Below are 21,810 nucleotides of genomic sequence, written 5' to 3'. Positions count from 1 at the left end.
CAGCGCTCTGATTGGCCACACCACAAAGTGCTCTGATTGGCCAGGTCCTCATGCACTCTGATTGATTGGTTGGGAGGATGTGTGTTCTGAATGGCCAGACTGCTGTGTATACTGATCAAGCCCCGTGCCACTTGTGTACGCCGCGCCAGAATCCCCGCCAGCCCTGCCGCGATACAGTGACGGCGACCGGCAGAACATGACAGCGCTGAAAAAAGCAACGAAGCTGTTCTATGGGGGAGTAAGAACGTTTCTATGCCAGTTTCCACTGCTCTCATTGAGTGGAGCTTAGTAGAGGGTGCGAGGTCATTTACTATAATTTACGCCAGAAACTGGTATATATTATAGCGGATATCTACGCCAGCCCCTGGCGTAAATTTCATTTTGTGTCGCCCTGATAGCCGATGATGCGATATTATTAGGAGGTGTGTGCCTGGCGCCGTCTTAACGCATCTCCCCTAGACATTGTGTTTTTTGCTGCTGCCCCAGTTTCCCCTTCACTGGAACATTGCCCTTTTTTTTCCGGAGGGCACAGCGGCACTATGGCTATGTTTACATGAGTCGTTTTTTTGTTGCCTTTTTTTACCACAATCTAGCTAACTGTGGCAAAACTGCACCATTTAAAAAAGATTTAATTTTTTTTTTGCCGCAAGAAAAGACTGGCACCGTCCATTTCTGGGGTCCTCAGGCCGGACCTACAGCTTAGAGGCAACCCTGGACAGGAGCAGGTATGGCGTTAGATTTAGGTTAGGGTCCGGCGCTCCAGCCTTGTAATGTCCTCCCCGCCCCCTGAGGGTCTCACTCCTTATAAGGATCCCGGCAATCTGGCGTAGTCCATGACTCACATGGTTTGTGGTAGGTCTCGCTTCAAGGAGATCTTTTTCTTATGTTTGGCCCTGAGGTATTGCTTAGAGACCCTTTCCGCCATTTCTAGGTAAATAATCTGGGGTAACGTCTCTCAGGTGGGGCCGGCTATTGGGGCGGAGCTCATCTGTTCTCGGTGCGCAGCTTGTCCCGCTAGGCCAGAGCTTGAACTAGAAAGGGTTTCCATGGTGATGACTCTCAGCCAATCAGGCTCAGCAGAGAGTGTAATGGGCTGTTTCCATAGTAACCACTGAGCCCGGGGGTCGCCATAGAAACCTCACTATTAGCCGGGACCAGGCGCAGTGATGGGAAGGGTGCGGAGATTACGGTGACTGAAGCCGTGGAATAAATAATCTCTTTGTCTCCATTTTCCGACCTTTGCTGCTTTATTTTTCTAGGTAGATTATAACCAATCACGAAATATTCCTGAAGTCTGTAACCTCCACACGGGCCGCAAATGTCGCACTAAAGCACGTGGCACTCGACAAGTACCTTCCAGGCCCCCCAAGATTATACATCAGTGGAGGATCATGCATGGCATCTCATGCTTATGTCACGCTCTCCAGAGTCCCCCCAAGTGGCCCAAATTGGGGTTCGCATGGGGTCACACTGAGGAGTTTGACATCCTCAAGGCAGAAGATCAGATATCAATGACCTCCACATATCAGATACAGAGCAGAATGGTGAGGAGAGTCCAATAGTCGTGTCCCCCAGGAAGCCGCAGAGAAGGGCCATGAAGAACCGTATAACAGCGCGAGGAGACACGATGAAATCTGTTGTGTCATCTCGAATGAGATCTGAGAGACCAATCAACATCCGCATCAACATCCGCATCAACATCCACATCAACATCCGCATCAACATCCGCATCAACATCCGCATCAACATCCGCATCAACATCCACATCAACATCCGCATCAACATCAACATCCGCATCAACATCCGCATCAACATCCGCATCAACATCCGCATCAACATCCACATCAACATCCAGCATCCACATCAACATCCACATCAACATCCACACATATACAGACAGAAGTGCCTCAATTAGGGAGCCGGCTGGAGATCGGTGGAGTGCAACTGTGAGATTTCTTATGTCCATGTAGCTGCTGTAAAGCAACCTAACTACTATTCACAATTTAGAGCGTCAGCTCAGGCAAAATGAACCCCCCCCCCCCCTTAATAATCCTGTACATAAAAAGGAATTGAAAAAAATCTACAATCAGAAGATATAAAAACGGTTCGAAAAAAACGTTTCAGTTTCCGGCTCTATTTAGTACAGCAAAATATATGTGATTCATTCCCATTAAATCTGGCACAAAGATCAAGGGAACGTGAGACGCAATTGTGTGATTCTCCTTCAATGTGAGTGGGAATGTGACTGCCATATTTGATCATCTATTCTCATATTTCTTAATCTTCCCTCCTTTTTCCTTGAGTTTTGTCCTTGCTGACTGTTCCCTGGGACGCACACATGACATTGCCAGGATTAATGACAGCATCAGGGTTAGTGACTTTCCCAAACGAAATGACATTACTACGGCTAGTGACATCATTAGGGCTAGTGACATCATTAGGGCTAGTGAAATCATTAGAGCTAGTGACATCATTAGGGCTAGTGACATCATTAGAGCTAGTGACATCATTAGAGCTAGTGACATCATTAGAGTTAGTGACATCATTAGAGCTAGTGACATCATTAGGGCTAGTGACATCATTAGAGCTAGTGACATCATTAGGGCTAGTGACATCATTAGAGCTAGTGACATCATTAGGGCTAGTGACATCATTAGGGCTAGCTTACATTGCCAACGTTAGTATCATCACCAGAGTTAATGACAATGCCATTCTAGATGTTATTACCAGGATTAGTGACATCACAAGGGTTAGTGATATCATCCAGGCTAGTGACCTCACCAGGATTATCAACATCGCTAGGTTACATAACATTACTAGGGTAAATAACACCTCCAGAGCTGTCATCGACAGGGTGAATTTTAATAGCCGGGGTTAATGACATCACCATTGTTAGTGACATAATCAGGGCGAAATGTAATTGCCAGGGATAAAGACATCGCAACTGTTAGCGGGATCTCAGATGTTTGATAAAATCACCAGGATTAGTGCCATCACAATGCTTATGGACATTATAAGAGTTAGGCCCCATGCACATGACCGTAATCCGTAATTACGGATGAAATTGCGGACCCATTCATTTCTATAGGCCACACCTTTTCATATACTTACAGATGTGTGCCCGGGCCATAGAAATGATCCTCAAAATATAGAACATGTCCTATTCTTGTTAGCGGCACGCACTCGCCATAGAAGTCTATAGGCACTTCTGCAATTGTGGACGGCTACGGATGTGCATCCGTATTTGTGGATCCATATTTGCGGATAGTAAAAACCATTACGTTCGTGTGCATGAGGCCTTAGGCCATATAGCAAGTAATAATGACATCATCAGGGTGCTGACATTGCCAAGAGTAAGGGTGGTCTTACACAGCCTGACGTGGGCCGTGTAAACAAGCGCCGGTCAACAAGACCGCTCATTGATTGGCACTCGTTTGTTCCTTTAACAAGGCGCTATGTATGGGGAGGAGCGTTCGGTACTCCAATCTCCTTCCACTGCTATTATCCCCTCCTCTGCTTTCCTCCCTGACCCACTATCATCAACTCCTCTGTTATTTTCCCCCACCCACTCAGATCCCGTCCTCTGCTATCCTCCCCGATCGACTACCATCCCCATCTCTGGCATTCTCCCTCCTCCACTATCGTCCTCCTCCACTATCATTCCCTCCTCTTCTATCCTCCCTCTTCCACTATCATCCCCTCCTCTTCTATCCTCCCTCCTCCACTATCATCCCCTCTTCTTCTATCCTCCCTCTTCCACTATCATCCCCTCCTCCTCTATCCTCCTTCCTCCACTATCATCCCCTCTTCTTCTATCCTCCCTCCTCCACTATCATCCCCTCCTCTTCTATCCTCCTTCCTCCATTATTATCCCCTCCTCTGTTATCCTCCCTCATCCACTATCATTCATTCCTCTGCTATCCAACTCTATTCCCTATCATCCCCTCCTCTGCTATTGTCCTCATCTACTATCATCCCCTCCTCTGCTTTCCTCCCCCACCCACTCTCTTCCCCTCCCCTTCTATTCTCCCTCTTCCACTATCATCCCCTCCTCTTCTATCCATTGTCCTCCATTATAATCCCCTCCTTTGCTATCCTCCACCCTCCACTATCATCCCCTCCTTTTTTATCCTCCCCAACCCTCTCTCATCCCCTCCTCTTCTATCCTCCCCGATCCACTACCATCCCCTCCTCTGCCATCCTCCCTCCTTCACTATTAACCAATTCTCTTCTATTCTCCCTCCTCTGCTATCGTCCTCATCCACTATCATCCCCTCGTCTGCTATCCTCCCCCACCCACTTTCAGCCCCTCTGTTATCCTTCCCATTCTCATCCCCTCCTCTGCTTACCTCCCCCATCCCTATTTATCCCCTTCTCTGCTATCCTCCACCCACTCTCATCCCCTCATCTGCTATTCTCCCCGATCCACTATCATCCCCTCCTCTTCTATCCTCCCTCCTCCACTATCATACCATTCTCTTCTATTCTCCCTCCTCCGCTATCCTCCCTCCTCTGCTATCCTCCCTCATCTGCTCTTCTATCCTGCCTCCTCCACTATCATCCCCTCTTCTATCCTCCCTCCTCCGCTATCCTCCCTCCTCAGCTATCCTCCCTCATCTGCTCTTCTATCCTCCCTCCTCCACTATCATCCCCTCTTCTATTCTCCCCCCTCTACTATCATACTTTCATCTGCTATCCTCCCCCTCATTGATCCTTCTCCCTCCACTATGATCCCCTCCTCTTTTATCTTTCTCCATACACTATCATCTCCTCCTCTGCTATCTTCCCTCCTCCTATTTCATCTCCTCTTCTTCTATCCTTCTTTATCATCATCCTCTCTATGCTATCACCCACTCCTCTGCTATTCTGCCCCTTTCAATATCATCCCCATTTCTGCTGTTTTCCCTCCTCCATAATCATCCCCTTCTCTGCTATACTTCCTTCACCACTATCATCCCTCCCTCTTCTATCCTCCACATCCACTATCATCTCGTCCTCTACTGTCCTCTCTCCTCCTCTATTGTCCCCTCCTCTACTATCCTCCTTCCTCCGCTACTATCCCCTCCTCTGCTATCCTCCCCACTCTGCTTTTATCGCCTTCTCTTCTATCCTTCCTTCTCCGTTATCACCCCCTTCCCTCCTCCACTATCATCCCTCCTCCTTTATCATCACTTCCAAGTTCCTCTGGTAATAAACAATTATCCATTCATATTCTCTGGCTTATACTTCATTCATAGCAGCGCCGGCGGTCCCTTTTTTCCATCCCACTATCCTTATACCATTGACAGCAAATTTATTTGCTTGTGCACGGACCTGGCTGCAGCTTTGCTTGTGTGATACCTTGGTATCCATACTCTCAGGTGAGCAATTTTCGTAATATTACCATTGCTCATAATCTCCCTCGTTTATTGCACTATGTGGCGCCGTGTCTCTTTTTATTTTTTTATTTAGTAAGTTCCTCTACTATCCTCCTTCCTCCGCTACTATCCCCTCCTCTGCTATCCTCCCCACTCTGCTTTTATCGCGTTCTCTTCTATCCTTCCTTTGCCGTTATCACCCCCTTCTCTGCTATCCTTCCCTCCTCCACTATCATCCTCTCCTCTGCTATCCTCCCTCCTTCTATTCTCCCTGCTCCTCTATCGTCCTCTCCTCTGCTATTCTCCCTGATCATTAATTCCTCTTCTATCCTTGCACCTGTGCTATCCTCCTCTGCTATCCTTCCCCCATCCACGATCATCCCCTCCTCTGCTATACTCCTCGCTCTGCAATTATCCCCTTTTTCTATCCTCTCTCCTCCACTATCATCCCCTCATCTTCTATCCTCCTCTATGCACTTTCATCCCCTCCTCCATTATAGTCCCCTCCTCTTCTATCCTCCTTCCTCCATTATAATCCCCTCCTCTTCTATCCCCTCTCCTCCACTATCATCCCCTCCTCTTCTATCCTCCTTCCTCTGCTATCATCCCCTCCTCTTCTATCCTCCCTCTCCCACTATCATCCCCTCCTCTTCTATCCTCCCTCTTCCACTATCACCCCCTCCTCTTCTATCCTCCTTCCTGCACTATCATCCCCTCTTCTTCGATCCTCCCTCCTCCACTATCATCCCCTCCTCTTCTATCCTCCCTCCTCCACTATCATCCCCTCCTCTTCTATCCTCCTTCCTGCACTATCATCCCCTCTTCTTCGATCCTCCCTCCTCCACTATCATCCCCTCCTCTTCTATCCTCCCTCCTCCACTATCATCCCCTCCTCTTCTATCCTCCCTCCTCCACTATCAACCCCTCCTCTTCTTTCCTCCCTCTCCCACTATCATCCCCTCCTCTTCTAACCTCCCTCCTCCACTATCATCCCCTCCTCTTCTATCCTCCCTCCTCCACTATCAACCCCTCCTCTTCTATCCTCCCTCCTCCACTATCATCCCCTCCTCTTCTATCCTCCTTCCTCCGCTATCATCCCCTCCTCTTCTATCCTCCCTCTCCCACTATCATCCCCTCCTCTTCTATCCTCCCTCTTCCACTATCACCCCCTCCTCTTCTATCCTCCCTCCTCCACTATCATCCTCTTCTCCTCCACCTTCCCCTTAAATATCATGAGAGAAGAATACATTCAAAACAGAAAAAGAAGGCAGCTCTTCATAGGGCAACAACGCTTTAGTAGATAATAAAAAAAACTTCTAGGTGAATATACGCAGCTATTGGGGTTGTGCTGCTGTAGCGTAGCATAGCATAGCGTAGATATTTCTCACAAGTCCCTTGAAGTTGGGTCAGAGATAAAATCTGTATCTTTTGCTTGTTTAAAGTGGAGCTTTTTTTGTCGCCACGACTCTATAAAAACTTCTTTGGTATTCTTTAAAAGGTTTTAATCTTTTGTTCAATAAGAACGCTTTTCAAGGTTGGACTAACTACTTTACCAGGTAAAAACAACATACAATAAAGCATTGCACAGGAGCCGGCTTTATACATCCCATCATCGTCTGAATAAAATGAGTTCAGGTCAAAGTTCATTTGCCGGTACATCCGTTATTTCGAGTTTAAATGGGTAACAAGTTCGGGTCATATAAACAGATACATACAGTATATACAACATAAATAATATGCAAAATACACAAAATGTTCCTTTTCTGTTAACTACGGTGCTGGCGGCAGATTAAAGAGACGCGTTCAATTTGGTGTCTAAAGTTTTTATTGAAGAAGTAGTGCTACAAATCTTTTTATTCTCTGGCCGGCTGGAAAGGCACATTATCTAAATTGTGGTGAAGGGATCTTCTTACCGGTGGCTGTGAGATGTCGTGTGACCGCTATCAGGACTCCACAACGAACGCAGCGTCTCAGGAGTGGACCGGAGGTCAGTTTCTCTATTCATTCTTATAAGACTGACATGAGGCTGAGATAGAGAAACTGACCTCCGGTCCACACATGAGACCGCCGAGGACCAGCAGGGAGTGGGCACCTCACAGCCACCGGTAAGAAGAACCTTCACCACAATTTACCTAATGGGCCAGAGAATAAAACATTTTGTGGGACTGCTCCTTTTAAGTTTACATTTCTTCACTCCAACTGTTACAAATATTTTTTTTCCATCAAGGGAAGTTGTCGTAGTCGGGTCTTTTTTTGTATATTTAGTGATGCGTTCCGATAGCTGAATAGACCTGTTTCATATTTCTCTCTTATGTGGTCCCAGAACTCCGCGGGTTTTATTAGTATATGGGCTAGTTCACGCAGAGTATTTTGGGGCTGTTTTTGATGCAGGAACCGTTTCGGAAACAGCGCCAAAAATGCCCGAGATTGCCTCCCATTGATTTCAATGGGAGGTGGAGGCGTTTTTTTTCCCTTGAGCAGTAAAATCTGCACGTGGGAAAAAGAAGCGACACGCTCTTTCTTCAGGCCTTTCCGTCTCAGACCTCCCATTGACATTAATGGGAGGCAGAGATCGTGTTTTTCGGTGCAGTTTTTGCCCATGGTGCTCAATGGCCACGGTTGGAAAATGCAGCAAATGTTCTGCCGGCAGGTCAAACGCTGCCTCAAAATTTCTGACGGAATTTTGAGGCAAATTTTTCCACCTGCAAAAAAACTCCATGTGAACAGGGCCTTAGAACATTTTTGTTTGTCCATGAAGTACAATTGTACCCTAAGTGGACGGGATGACGTAAATGTTTGGTGGCTTCTTCTATTGCTTTCCGGTATCCATTCTTTTTTGTTTCCATATACTCACAGAGATAGCGAAACCTGAATTAGGGAATGGATCTGACTTACATTCTGTCATGGGACTTTTATATGAGGATGAACAGCGTTGTCTATAAACGTCTACAGATCATTCTTTTGCTGGAAGGAGAAACGGAAACATTATATTGAGACGCTAACGTTACTCAGGAGACACGGGGGGGGGGGGGGGGGGTTCATATATCAGAAGGTTATTTTTTCTTTGTTATACCGCAGGCGGAGGTTTGTAGCTGCTCTGTGGACGGGCGTCTTACTTTTAAGTGACGTCTTCAGAGGTTTTATTTAAGGCGTTGGGTATTAGTGACTGTATTTTGTTCTCTTGTTTTCTCAGCACCTCGTATCTTTTTCGTAGTGAAGCGCGGATCATAACGATAGGGAATATAGAGATGGGATTTTTGTCTTCTTTGTGCTTGTTTAGTGTGCCCCCCCCCCCTACCTACTGTAAGAAGCATTGACAGTCGATCAGGTAAACAACATAGTTGGATTGACAGTTAAAGGGAACCTGTCGCCAGCATTTCACCTATTAAACCAGCGCTACCTGGTGGAAGGGGGTGAGAAATCCTTTCTATATAACCTAGAATTGTCGTCTCAGTCGCTCTGTAGCTTTACTGTTCTGTTTTTTAGTGTTCCCGCGTCGTATGCTAATGAGCATAAAAGACTCCTATATTCATTCCTCTTGTCTTTCCGAGTTGGCCCCGCCTCCTTACTTTTGATTGACAGCTCCTCGCCTTCCCCCAGCACACAATATCCCGCGATTGTGCATTGATGCCCTCTTCTGGTGGGTGCGCACAAAGGGACACCGGATAATTACCATGAAAGGCGGGAAATGTTTGCAGACCGTTATTTACAGTCGGAGGAGCAGTTTTGGAGAGCGGGGATAACGGCAATGAACATGTGACAGCAGCGTCTGGCGAGGACAGTTCAATAGGCGAAATGCAGGTGACTGGTTCCCTTTAAAGAGGCTCTGTCACCAGATTTTGCAACCCCTATCTGCTATTGCATGTGATCGGCGCTGCAATGTAGATTACAGTAACGTTTTTATTTTTAAAAAACGAGCATTTTTGGCCAAGTTATGACCATTTTTGTAGTTATGCAAATGAGGCTTGCAAAAGTCCAAGTGGGTGTGTTGAAAAGTAAAAGTCCAAGTGGGCGTGTATTATGTGCGTATATCGGGGCGTGTATTATGTGCGTACATCGGGGCGTTTTTACTACTTTTACTAGCTGGGCGTTCCGATGAGAAGTATCATCCACTTCTCTTCAGAACGCCCAGCTTCTGGCAGTGCAGATCTGTGACGTCACTCACAGGTCCTGCATCGTGTCAGACACATCGGCACCAGAGGCTACAGTTGATTCTGCAGTCGATGTAGCTACTTACCTGCAAACTCTGATGCTGCTGCAGAATCAACTGTAGCCTCTGGTGCCAATGTGTCCTCACAGTGACGTCAGTGTGATCTCTGGAGAACACGGCTGTGTCTGCACTGCCAGAAGCTGGGCGTTGTGAAGAGAAGTGGATGATACTTCTCATCAGAACGCCCAGCTAGTAAAAGTAGTAAAAACACCCCGATGTACGCACATAATACACACCCACTTGGACTTTTGCAAGCCTCATTTGCATAACTACAAAAATGGTCATAACTTGGCCAAAAATGCTCGTTTTTAAAAAATAAAAACGTTACTGTAATCTACATTGCAGCGCCGATCACAGGCAATAGCAGATAGGGGCTGCAAAATCTGGTGACAGAGTCTCTTTAATCTGCCACCTGCGCAGGAGTTAATAACAAAAAAGGAACATTTTCTGTCTTTCATTAACATCTTTTATGTACATTTTAGTTCATTTTGTATACATGTAACTATTTATATGACCACAACTTGTAACGCATTTAAACTTTGTGCATATTTGCCATACACGCCAATGAACTTTGACCTGAACCCATGGTTGGTGTTTTTATTCAAACAACAATACCTCTATAAAACTGGGTCCGATGCATTGTTTGATTGTACAGCGTTTTTTTTTCCCGACGATGGGGTTAGTTAAATCTAAAAACGCGTTGGTTTCGCACCAAAGGGGTAAAGTCCAGCCAGGTCACGACAAAAATATACAGACTAGTGGGAGAAGAAGCCTATGCGGGGGGATCAAACTGACGGGTGGCAGTAAGGAGCGTTAGAATGGCGGAGATGGAGCTTTTTATTTCTTTTCCCATCTGCTTATTCGTCTCTGCGCTGACTTCTTAGTAGTAGTGTCAAATAAATCACAGCATAAGTGGTGATGGACAAGTGGACAACTTTCTCTGATGGAGAGTAATCCAGATTGGGGGCTCTTGATTTTCTGATGTTTTTCTTGTTATTTACGCTTTTTGTCATGTGTCACAGGAACAACAGAGCGTGTGTGTCTAGTGCAAGCGACCGCCGAGGCGCTGCTGTCCGTACATAACTTCATAGCAGAGAAGGTGCGCGAGGTGCCACAAGGAGCAGCCAAGACCGACCTGGGCGTGCTCATCCCTGCCCAGAACAACATCAGTGCCGAGCGAGCCAAGCAGGTCTGTGCCACTTCCAACATTGTACTGAGCTCATAAGGTGCACACGCTACTTGTGATGTCACAGTAATTATGTCAGCCTGACCACTTCGCTATCTACCATCCAGCTCAATTCTCTCATTTCTCTTCACTAGACCAAACTAATCGTCCCCAACACAACAGCGGGCCTGATCATTGGCAAGGGAGGATCCACCGTTCGCAGCATCATGGAAGAGTCAGGGGCATGGGTCCAACTCTCCCAGAAACCTGCAGGACCAAACCTCCAGGAACGGGTGGTGACAGTGAGTGGGGAACCAAATCAAGTACAACAAGCTATACAAAGCATCATTCACAAAGCACGAGAGGACCCCCCTCAGGGCACAGCCCATCTCAACATCAGCTACATCAACTCTCAGGGTCCCGTGGCCAATTCAAACCCAACAGGATCCCCTTACGCTGGAGGCACAGCAGAACCAGCCATTACCCCTTTTCCTACTGCACCACCGGCTCCACCAGCCATCTCTGGCGGAGACCTCTTGGCCATCTCTACTGCCCTAAATACTCTGGCCAGCTATGGTTACAGTACAGGCTTAGGCTTTAACCCCCTGGTGGGTGGTGTCCATCCGGCAGCAGTCAGTCTTCTTACATCCTACGCAGGTGATGCGGGGCCAGCCCTTGGGCTTGGAGGAGGAGGAATACTCATGGACAAGTTGGCTGCAGAAAGTGTTACTGGCAAAGAAACGCTAGAGATGGCTGTGCCAGAGACATTGGTGGGTGCAATACTGGGCAAAGGTGGCAAGACACTGGTGGAATATCAAGAACTAACAGGAGCTCGTATTCAAATCTCAAAGAAAGGGGAATTTGTTCCAGGAACAAGAAGTAGGAAAGTGACCATCACTGGACCACCAGGTGCCACACAAGCAGCACAGTATCTGATTGGGCAGAGGGTGGCATATGAGCAAGGTGTGCGGTCAAGCAACCCTCAAAAAGTAGGATAAAATGCTTATGAATGTGCTGGGGAGAGAGGTTGATGGGGGGGAAATAGGGTCATGGATTCAGGCAAATGTCATTTATTTGTCTCTGTTGGTTGATTGAAGACTTGCACCTTCAGGACATTGGGAAGGACTTGACGATGGTGCCATAATGTCAGGTAATAGAAGCAAAAAGCTTTTGTTATTGCCCTTTAAAGGCTTCATAGATCACAGTCAGAAGGTGATATTTCACAGTAACCCTAAAAATGTGAAGACTCAAATTATAAACAGAAACAAAAGCAATAAGAGCAGATTTTGCACTGCAAAGATGGGGTCACTCACGACCCCCCAGAACTGACCCCTGGATGATGCAGAATCAAGACACATAAAAGTCGGCTGAAAATATGGCGGATGCTGTACTATGTGAACATATCACATGTCCCTGCCCAGTGATGCAGAGACTGGATCCTCACAGGTGGCAATTCCCTCAACATCTCATAGACTCATGTGCCAAAAATTACCTAGAACTAGTGCCAAAACCACATCCTACCCTCGCTGGGAGCCCTGCACCATGTCAAGCCTGCTAGTTAGAATCCTTTGCGGCAATGATACACACTGGACAATGTTATTCCCTCTCAGCTGCTGTTGTGGTAATATTTAAAAAAGGAAAAATTGCTCCCTTTCCTGCAGATGTAGAATTGTTACAGATATTTAAAGCAAGGGTTAATTTCTGAGTGAAATCAGCTGCAAGTGGTAGAAATATTTCCTAATATTATATATTTGCTGCGTAAACTTCTGCCCTGGGTCTATAACAACTATAAAAGATGGATTCTAGCGGTTTGCAGATTGTGTGGTTATTGGAATGTGAAAGCTTCAGCGTGGAGCCAAGTTCTGAAGAGTCGGCTCATTACTGACACTTGCGACGGCTAATGCTTACCACTGACTTACATATGGACGCCACACCTTAAACATAAGCAGAAAATAAAAGTGGAATACAGACACACCTTATCAAGCTGCCAATAACAGGCGTACAGTCGCTTATACAGTCAGGGACAGGCGTACAGTCGCTTATACAGTCAGGGACAGGCGTACAGTCGCTCTTACAGTCCATGACAGGCATACAGTCATGGACAGGCATACAGTCGCTCTTACAGTCAATGACAGGCGTACACTCGCTCTTACAGTCAATGACAGGCATACAGTCACTCTTAGTCAATGACATGCATACAGTAATGGACAGGCGTACAGTCGCTCTTACAGTCAATGACAGGCATACAGTCACTCTTACAGTCAGAGACAGGCGTACAGTCGCTTATACAGTCAGGGACAGGCGTACACTCGCTCTTACAGTCAATGACAGGCATACAGTCACTCTTACAGTCAATGACAGGCATACAGTCATGGACAGGCGTACAGTCGCTCTTACAGTCAATGACAGGCATACAGTCACTCTTACAGTCAATGACAGGCATACAGTCATGCACAGGCGTACAGTCGCTCTTACAGTCAATGACAGGCATACAGTCACTCTTACAGTCAATGACAGGCGTACACTCGCTCTTACAGTCAATGACAGGCATACAGTCACTCTTACAGTCAATGACAGGCGTACAGTCGCTTATACAGTCATGGACAGGCGTACAGTCGCTCTTACAGTCAATGACAGGCATACAGTCACTCTTACAGTCAGAGACAGGCGTACAGTCGCTTATACAGTCATGGACAGGCGTACAGTCGCTCTTACAGTCAATGACAGGCATACAGTCACTCTTACAGTCAGAGACAGGCGTACAGTCGCTCTTACAGTCAGGGACAGGCGTACACTCCCTCCTACATGCAGGGACAGGCGTACACTCGCTCTTCCAGTCAATGACAGGCATACAGTCACTCTTACAGTCAATGACAGGCATACAGTCGCTCTTACAGTCAGGGACAGGCGTACACTCGCTCTTACAGTCAATGACAGGCGTACAGTCACTCTTACAATCAATGACAGGCGTACAGTCGCTCTACAGTCAATGACAGGCGTACAGTCACTCTTACAGTCAATGACATTCGTACAGTCGCTCTTAAAGTCGGACAGGCGTACACTCCCTCCTACAGTCAGGGACAGGCGCACACTCACTCGCATAGTCAATGACAGGCTTTTACAGTCAATGACAGGCATACAGTAGGTCTTGCAGTCATGGACAGGCGTACAGTCGCTCTTACAGTCATGGACAGGCGTACAGTCACTCTTACAGTCATGGACAGGCGTACAGTCGCTTATACAGTCAGGGACAGACGTACAGTCGCACTTACAGTCAGGGACAGGCCTACACTCCCTTCTACAGTCAGGAACAGGCATACACTCACTCTTACAGTCAATGACAGGCGTACAGTCACTCTTACAGTCAGGGACAGACGTACAGTCACTGTTACAGTCAGGGACAGGCATACACTCCCTCCTACAGTCAGGGACAAGCGTACACTCCCTCTTACAGGCAGGGACAGGCGTACACTTGCTCTTACAGTCAACGACAGGCGTATAATTGCTTACAGTCAGCGACAGGCGTACAGTCGCTCTTACAGTCAGGGACAATCATACAGTCGCCCTTACAGTCAATGATAGGCAAAAACTCCCTTTTACAGTCAGGGACATGAATACAGTCGTTATTACAGTCAGGGATAGGTGTACACTCGCTCTTACAGTCAATGACAGGCGTTCAGTCGCTCTTAGGCTATGATCACACAGAGTATTTTGGGGGAGGAATATCTGCCTCAAAATTCCGTTTGGAACTTTGAGGCAGATATTCCTCTCCCTGCACGCCGAATACGCTTTCTCCTGCCTCCCATTGAAGTCAATGGGAGGTCAGAGGCGGAAGCGCCCGAAGATAGGGCATGTCGCTTTTTCCCGCGAGGCAGTTTTACTGCTCGCGGGAAAAAGACGCCGACGCCTCCCATTGAAATCAATGGGAGGCGTTCTCGGGCCGTTTTTGCCGAGTTTTGCGACGCGGTTTCCGCGTCAAAAAACTCGGCAAAATACCCCGTGTGAACATAGCCTTACAGTCAGGGATAGGCGTGCCCTCGCTCTTACAGTCAGAGACAGGCGTGCAGTGGCTCTTACAGTCAGGGACAGGTGTACACTCGCTCTTACAGTCAATGACAGGCATTCAGTCACTCTTACAGTCAATTACAGGCGTACAGTCGCTCTGACAGTCAGGGAAAGGCGTACACTCGCTCTTACAGTCAATGCCAGGTGTACAGTCACTCTTACAGTCAGGGAGAGGCGTACAGTCACACATTCGTACACTCCCTCTCAGTCAGGGACAAGCATAGACTCATTCTTACAGTCAATGACAGGCATACAGTCGCTCTTACAGTCAGGGACATGCGTACAGTTGCTCTTACAGTCAGGGACAGGCATGCATTACCTCTTTCAGTCAGGGATAGGTGTACAGTCCCTCTTTCAGTCAGGCACAGGCCTACAGTCGCTCTTACAGTCAGGGACAGGCGTACATTCCCTATTACAGTCAGGGACAGGCGTAAAATCACTCTTATAGTCAGGGACAGGCGTAGAGTCGCTCTTACAGTCAATAACAGGCATACAGTCGCTATGACAGTCAGGGACAGGTGTCCACTCGCTCTTACAGTCAGGTACATGCGTACAGTCGCTATTACAGTCAGGGACAGGTGTATACTTGCTCTTACAGTCAATGACAGGCGTACAGTCGCTCTTACAGTCAAGGACAGGCTTACAGTCAGGGACAGGCGTACAGTCGCTCTTACAATCAATGACAGGCACACAGTCACTCTTACAGTCAATGACAGGCGTACACTCGCTCTTACAGTCAATGACAGGCGTACAGTCGCTCTACAGTCAATGACAGGCGTACAGTCACCCTTACAGCCAATGACGGGCGTACAGTCGCTCTTAAAGTCGGACAGGCGTACACTCCCTCCTACAGTCAGGGACAGGCGCACACTCAGTCGCATAGTCAATGACAGGCGTACACTCGGTCTTACAGTCAATGACAGGCATACAGTAGGTCTTACAGTCAATGACAGGCGTACAGTCGCTCTTCCAGTCAATGACAGGCGTACAGTCACTCTTACAGTCATGGACAGGCGTACAGTCACTTATACAGTCAGGGACAGGCATACAGTCGCTCTTACAGTCAGGGACAGGCCTACACTCCCTCCTACAGTCAGGAACAGGTGTACACTCACTCTTACAGTCAATGACAGGCGTACAGTCACTCTTACAGTCAGGGACAGACATATAGTCACTGTTACAGTCAGGGACAGGCATACACTCCCTCCTACAGTCAGGGACAGGTGTACACTTGCTCGTACAGTCAGGGACAGGTGTACACTCGCTCCTACAGTCAGGGACAAGCGTACACTCGCTCTTACAGTCAACGACAGGCGTACAATCGCTTACAGTCAGAGACAGGCGTACAGTCGCTCTTACAGTCAGGGACAGTCAGACAGTCGCCCTTACAGTCAATGATAGGCAAACACTCCCTTTTATAGTCAGGGACATGAATACAGTCGTTATTACAGTCAGGGATAGGTGTACACTCGCTCTTACAGTCAATGACAGGCGTACAGTTGCTCTTACAGTCAGGGATAGGCGTGCACTCGCTCTTACAGTCAGAGACAGGCGTGCAGTCACTCTTAAAGTCAGGGACAGGTGTACACTCGCTCTTACAATCAATGACAGGTGTAAAGTCGCTCTTACAGTCAGGGACAGGCATGCAGTCACTCTTACAGTCAGGGACAGGCGTACCGTCGCTCTTACAGTCAGGGACAGGTGTACACTCTCTATTAAAGTCAATAACAGGCATACAGTCACTCTTACTGTCAGAATCAGGCATACGCTCCCTCTTACCATCAGGGACAGGTTTACACTCGCTCTTACAGTCAATGACAGGCGTACAGTCATTCTTTTTTTTAATTCTTTATTTTCATGACCGAAAAGGTCCATTTTGTAACATATGGGGTACAGAGTTACATAAAAGTACAGAAACCAAACAGAAAATATAAATGCGGCGTACATATACATACACATTGTTAACATGAAAGCAAACATTCCCACATAGGGGAGCATTCTGCATGACTCCAGGCCACCTACGAATAGGTGTGGTTCAAATGGCCGCATAGAAGGAAGAAGAACAAGAGAAAAAACATATAGAAAGGGTCTCAAAGGAGGGTGGGAAGCATGTTAGAGTATGTGGGGTGACCCACCAAGACATCCCTCGGAGCAAGGAGCGCTATTCAGGCTGCCGAGAAATATTTAGCTCTTGTATAATGTCTTTATAGGAGTCTGAATCCTGAAAAGGAGTCCAAGTTTGTCTAAACTTGGTGCTCGAGTTGTAGATGGTGGAGGTCAGATCTTCCATGTGCATAAGGTCGTTGACCTTTGAAACCCAGAGGGACAAGGTAGGAGGAGAGGAATCTTTCCATCGTAGTGGGATACAATGATGTGCTGCCATCACTAAAAAGTGAAGCAGGGAACGTTTGTATACATTCACCGGAATGTCGCAGTGATGGAGAAGGAAGAGGGCTGCGTCCAAGGCTATATCGGTGTCTGTGACGACCTCAATTATCACCCGTTTAACGCCTTCCCAGAATGAGGTAAGAAGAGTACATGACCAAAAGGTGTGGAAGAGGGTACCATTCTCCCGCCCACATCTCCAGCACATAGGGGATGCTGTAGGGAAGATGAGGTGTAAATGGGCTGGGGTCCTATATCAGCGAGACAGCAATTTGAAGCCAGCTTCTTGATATCGTGAGCTAATCGAGGTCTTGTGGGCCATAGTAAGGATACGCTTGCTTTGTGTGATAGAGAAGGAAATATCCAAATCAGACTCCCATTTAGAAAGGTAGTCGGGGGGGGGGGGTAGGTCAGGGGGGTCCATAAGAAGGTTGTAAATTGTGGACAACGTATGCCTGGCTAGGTCAGATCCAGCACACAGGTTCTCCAACGGAGTCCTGTCTGTTTGATAGGAAGCTGTGGGCGAAATAGAGGAGCAAAAGTGTCGGAGTTGAAGGGATCGCCAATGTCCTAATGGAGGGAGGTCAGGAATCTGAGCCATATCTGAAATAGAGAGCCATTCAGTGCCATTCAGAAACTCAGCTGCTCTAAACTTCCCCGAAGTCGCCAAGAACGAAAGACTGGATCAGTCATACCGGTGGGAAAGGAGGGGTTTCCCAAAATGGGATACATTGGGGAATGAAATGGGAGGAAGGATGTTCTTACTGAGGCAAGGGAGCAGCATAGTAGCATTGGACCAATAGTAGGTTGTTGACGTAGATGTTTAAGTTGGCTACAATGCAGCCAGGGGATGGCCGTAAGGGGCGCCGGTGAGAAACTTTGCTCCAGGCCCACCCTAGGTTTAAAGACCGCATGTCTGCACCAATCAACTACCCGCGAAAGATGGGATGCAATGTAGTACGATCGGACGTCAGGAAGTGCCAGCCCTCCTGATTCCTTAGATCGACATAAAAGTGAGCGTGCGAGTCGAGGATGTTTACCACTTCAAACGAAAGATATCTGGAGAGAGTTGACCTCTTTGAAGAATTGCATTGGAATAGCTATGGGAAGGGTCTGGAATAGATAAAGGATCCTTGGAAGCACATTCATTTTGAAGATAGTGCAACGTCCCATCCATGTAAAAGTTCCTTTTGACCACGTGATGCAGTCCACCTTAATGTCGGCAAGGAGGGGAGGGAAGTTCAATTGGAAAAGATCTTTCAGGTCAGCTGGAATGCGAACACCAAGATACTTTAGGGCTAAACGGGTTCCACTTAAAGCTAAAAGAATGTTTCAGGGTTGTGAGGAGGTGGGGGGGAAGGGAAATGTTCAATGCTTCTGATTTAATAAAGTTTATCTTGAAATTGGACAATTTGGAGAAGCGCTGGAATTCCTGCATGAGGTTGGGAAGGGAGACGGTCGGGTTAGTCAAGAAGAAAAGGTAAATCGTCAGCATAGGCTGCCACCTTGTTGACTGTGGCGTCCGTCTCCAGTCCCGTAATGTCAGGAATTGCTCGTACGTGACGGAGAAATGGTTCCAGAGTCAACACAAAGATCAAGGGGGACAAAGGGCACCCCTGCCTCGTTCTGTTATGAATAGAGAACCCCTCCGAGAGGATTCCGTTCACACGGACTCTAGCAGACGGGCAGGAATATAGAGACATTATCCAGCCCATCATGGGGGATCTGAGGCCAAGACGGAGAAGGGTTTCTTCCATAAAAGTCCAACTGACTCTGTCAAATGCTTTTTCAGCGTCTGTGGACAGGAGCATGAGTGGTGTATTGGATATCTTAGCTTTATGTATAGGATTGATAGCTTTAGTCGTGTTGTCCCGTGCTTCTCTGCCCAGCATGAAACCCGCCTGGTCCACGTGAACGACACCCCCAAGCAGCGGGGCCAGACATACAGCCAGAATCTTTGCAAACAATTTTACATCTGTGTTTAGGAGGGAAATTGGTCTGTAGCTTGCACATTGTGAGGGGTCTTTCCCGGACTTAGGAATTGTCACGGGCACAGGGTATGTGGACCCACTAGGCCGCTGCGCCGTAGCGGGGAGGCAGCTGACCAGATCACAGTCTAAGCAGAAGTAAATGGTAGACAGTATGCTTGGGTACCTGAAATAGTCCGGGCGGTGGCTGTGGCTTCAGCACGGATGGAGGCAGGTGCGGCCAGTGGCGCCAGACGTGGCGGGCAGTATCCGATGACACTTGACGTGGCAGAATGCACTTGACGTGGCAGAAGACACTTGACGTGGCAGATGGCACTTGACGTGGCAGATGGCACTTGACGTGGCAGATGGCACTTGACGTGGCAGATGGCACTTGACGTGGCAGAAGACACTTGACGTGGCAGATGGCACTTGACATGGCAGATGGCACTTGACGTGGCAGAAGACACTTGAACGCGGGTAGGCACAGGAACAATATGGAATACAGGAACGGTAACAGGGCACGGGTAACAGCTGGAACGGGAGACACTAAGGAACCATTTGCGAGACAGACTGGGAAAGACTAACAACGCTCAGGCAAGGATTAGAAGGCCAGGGGCCTTCTTATAGACCAGGAAATCGTGGCAATTGATGGTGATGACGATTTCCTAATTGCGCGCGCTGGCCCTTTAAGACCGCTAATTGCGCGCGCACCCTACGGGATCCAGCCGAACGGAGCGGAAGTCTAGGAGGGAGACGGAGGCCAGCGCTCACAGATCCATGGCTGCGGGCGTCGGGAGGTGAGTAAACCCGACGGCCCGCGGCCATGGGCGCTACAGTATCCCCCCTCATACGCCCCCTCTTCTTGGGGCCAGAGTGAGAGAGGAACTTTTTAATAAGAGCAGGAGCACTGAGGTTCTCTTCTGGCTCCCAGGACCTCTCCTCAGGACCAAACCCTCTCCAGTCCACCAAATAGAAAGTCCTTCCTCCTACTCTCTTGCGGTCCAGGATCTCCTTTACCTCAAATACATCAGAAGGACCGCTGGGAGCAACTGTGGGACTAGAGGTCTTGCTGTAGCGGTTCAGGACCACTGGTTTCAGGAGGGACACATGGAAGGAGTTAGGGATTCTGAGGGTAGGAGGCAGCCGCAGCTTATAGGAGACAGGGTTAATTTGTTGCAGGATCTCGAAAGGACCAAGGAACCTGGGAGCGAACTTGTATGAAGGCACCCTCAAGTGAATGTTCCGAGAGGACAGCCAGACCTTAGTCCCCGGAAGATACTGAGGCGGCTCTCTTCTCTTGGTATCTGCCTTTCGCTTCATGCGTTCGACCGCCAGCAAAATAGAGGACCGGGTCTGTTTCCAGATTTGCAGGAAGTCCCCATATGCAGAGTCAGCAGCGGGTACCTGAGATGAAGTCGACACAGGAAGAGGGACTCTGGGATGTTGACTGTACACGATGTGAAACGGAGTGGAGGTGGTGGACTCACTTGTGTGGTTATTATATGAAAACTCGGCCCATGGTAGAAGCTGTACCCAGTTATCGTGCTGTGAAGAGATGAAGTGGCGGAGATAATTTTCCATGATCTGGTTGATCCTCTCAACTTGCCCATTGGACTGGGGGTGATAGGCAGAGGAAAAGTCTAAACTCACATCCAGGAGTTTACAGAGGGCTCTCCAGAACTTAGAGGTAAACTGAACCCCCCGGTCGGACACAATGTGAAGAGGCAAGCCATGCAAGCGGAAGATGTGCTGAATGAAGGAACTTGCCAGTCGAGGAGCAGAGGGTAGGCCGGTCAGCGGGATAAAATGTGCCATTTTAGAGAACCGGTCCACCACCACCCAGATGGTGTTGCATCCTGCTGAGGGAGGAAGGTCCGTGACGAAGTCCATAGCGATGTGCTGCCAGGGGGCACAGGCAGGGGTTGAAGCAGGCCGGCAGGCTTGCTGTGAGTCACTTTGTTAGAGGCACACACCGTGCAAGCAGAGACAAAGTCCAGAACATCCTTAGGTAGCGTGGGCCACCAGAAGTGACGAGCGATCAGGTCTTGGGTTTTATGGACACCGGCGTGCCCAGCTAGTTTAGAACTGTGTCCCCAGCGGAGAATTCTTTTTCTGTCTGCCAACCGAACAAAAGTTCTCCCCGGAGGGATATTTCTAAGCTGCAGAGGATTGGCGGTGACAACGCAGGATGGGTCTATGATCGTCTGAAGGGACTCCACCGTGTCTTCCGTTTCAAATGATCTGGACAGGGCATCGGCCCTCACGTTCTTGTCAGCGGGACGGTAGTGGAGCAGAAATTGGAAACGGGTGAAGAACAGTGACCACCTGGCTTGACGAGGATTCAGTCTTTGAGCGGACTAAAGGTAAGTGAGATTCTTGTGGTCGGTGAAGATCAGGATGGGGTGAGCAGCGCCCTCCAGAAGATGTCTCCACTCCTCCAGAGCCAATTTGATAGCCAGTAGCTCCCGATCTCCAATGGAGTAATTGCGCTCAGCAGAGGAAAACAGTCTTGAGTAGTAGCCACATACTACTGCCTTTCCTTTGGAGCTCCTCTGGAACAGAAGTGCGCCTGCACCAACAGAGGAAGCGTCCACTTCCAGTGAGAACTGCCAAGATACGTCAGGGTGATGGAGGATCGAAGCTGAAGTGAAGGCTTTC

At 48.2% G+C, this 21,810-nt stretch overlaps 1 protein-coding gene across 2 annotated transcripts in view; it reads left to right on the top strand.

Annotated features, from left to right (window-relative positions):
- LOC142708505 (RNA-binding protein Nova-2-like) overlaps window positions 1-12,537 on the top strand; it is a 38,848-nt gene extending 26,311 nt beyond the window's left edge. For both annotated transcript variants that reach the window (XM_075848427.1, XM_075848426.1), the window contains exons 3-4: window positions 10,590-10,756; window positions 10,888-12,537. In XM_075848427.1, coding sequence (XP_075704542.1) covers window positions 10,590-10,756; window positions 10,888-11,730 — 1,010 coding nt within the window. In that variant the 3' untranslated portion in view covers window positions 11,731-12,537. The remainder of the gene's footprint in view (window positions 1-10,589; window positions 10,757-10,887) is intronic.
- The last annotated feature ends 9,273 nt before the right edge of the window (window positions 12,538-21,810 follow it).

The sequence above is a fragment of the Rhinoderma darwinii genome, unplaced genomic scaffold (assembly GCF_050947455.1).
Source record: "Rhinoderma darwinii isolate aRhiDar2 unplaced genomic scaffold, aRhiDar2.hap1 Scaffold_40, whole genome shotgun sequence".
NCBI classification, from domain to species: Eukaryota; Metazoa; Chordata; class Amphibia; order Anura; family Rhinodermatidae; genus Rhinoderma; species Rhinoderma darwinii.
The sequence above is the reverse complement of the archived record's forward strand: the minus strand, read 5'-3'. Positions and strand labels throughout refer to the sequence as shown.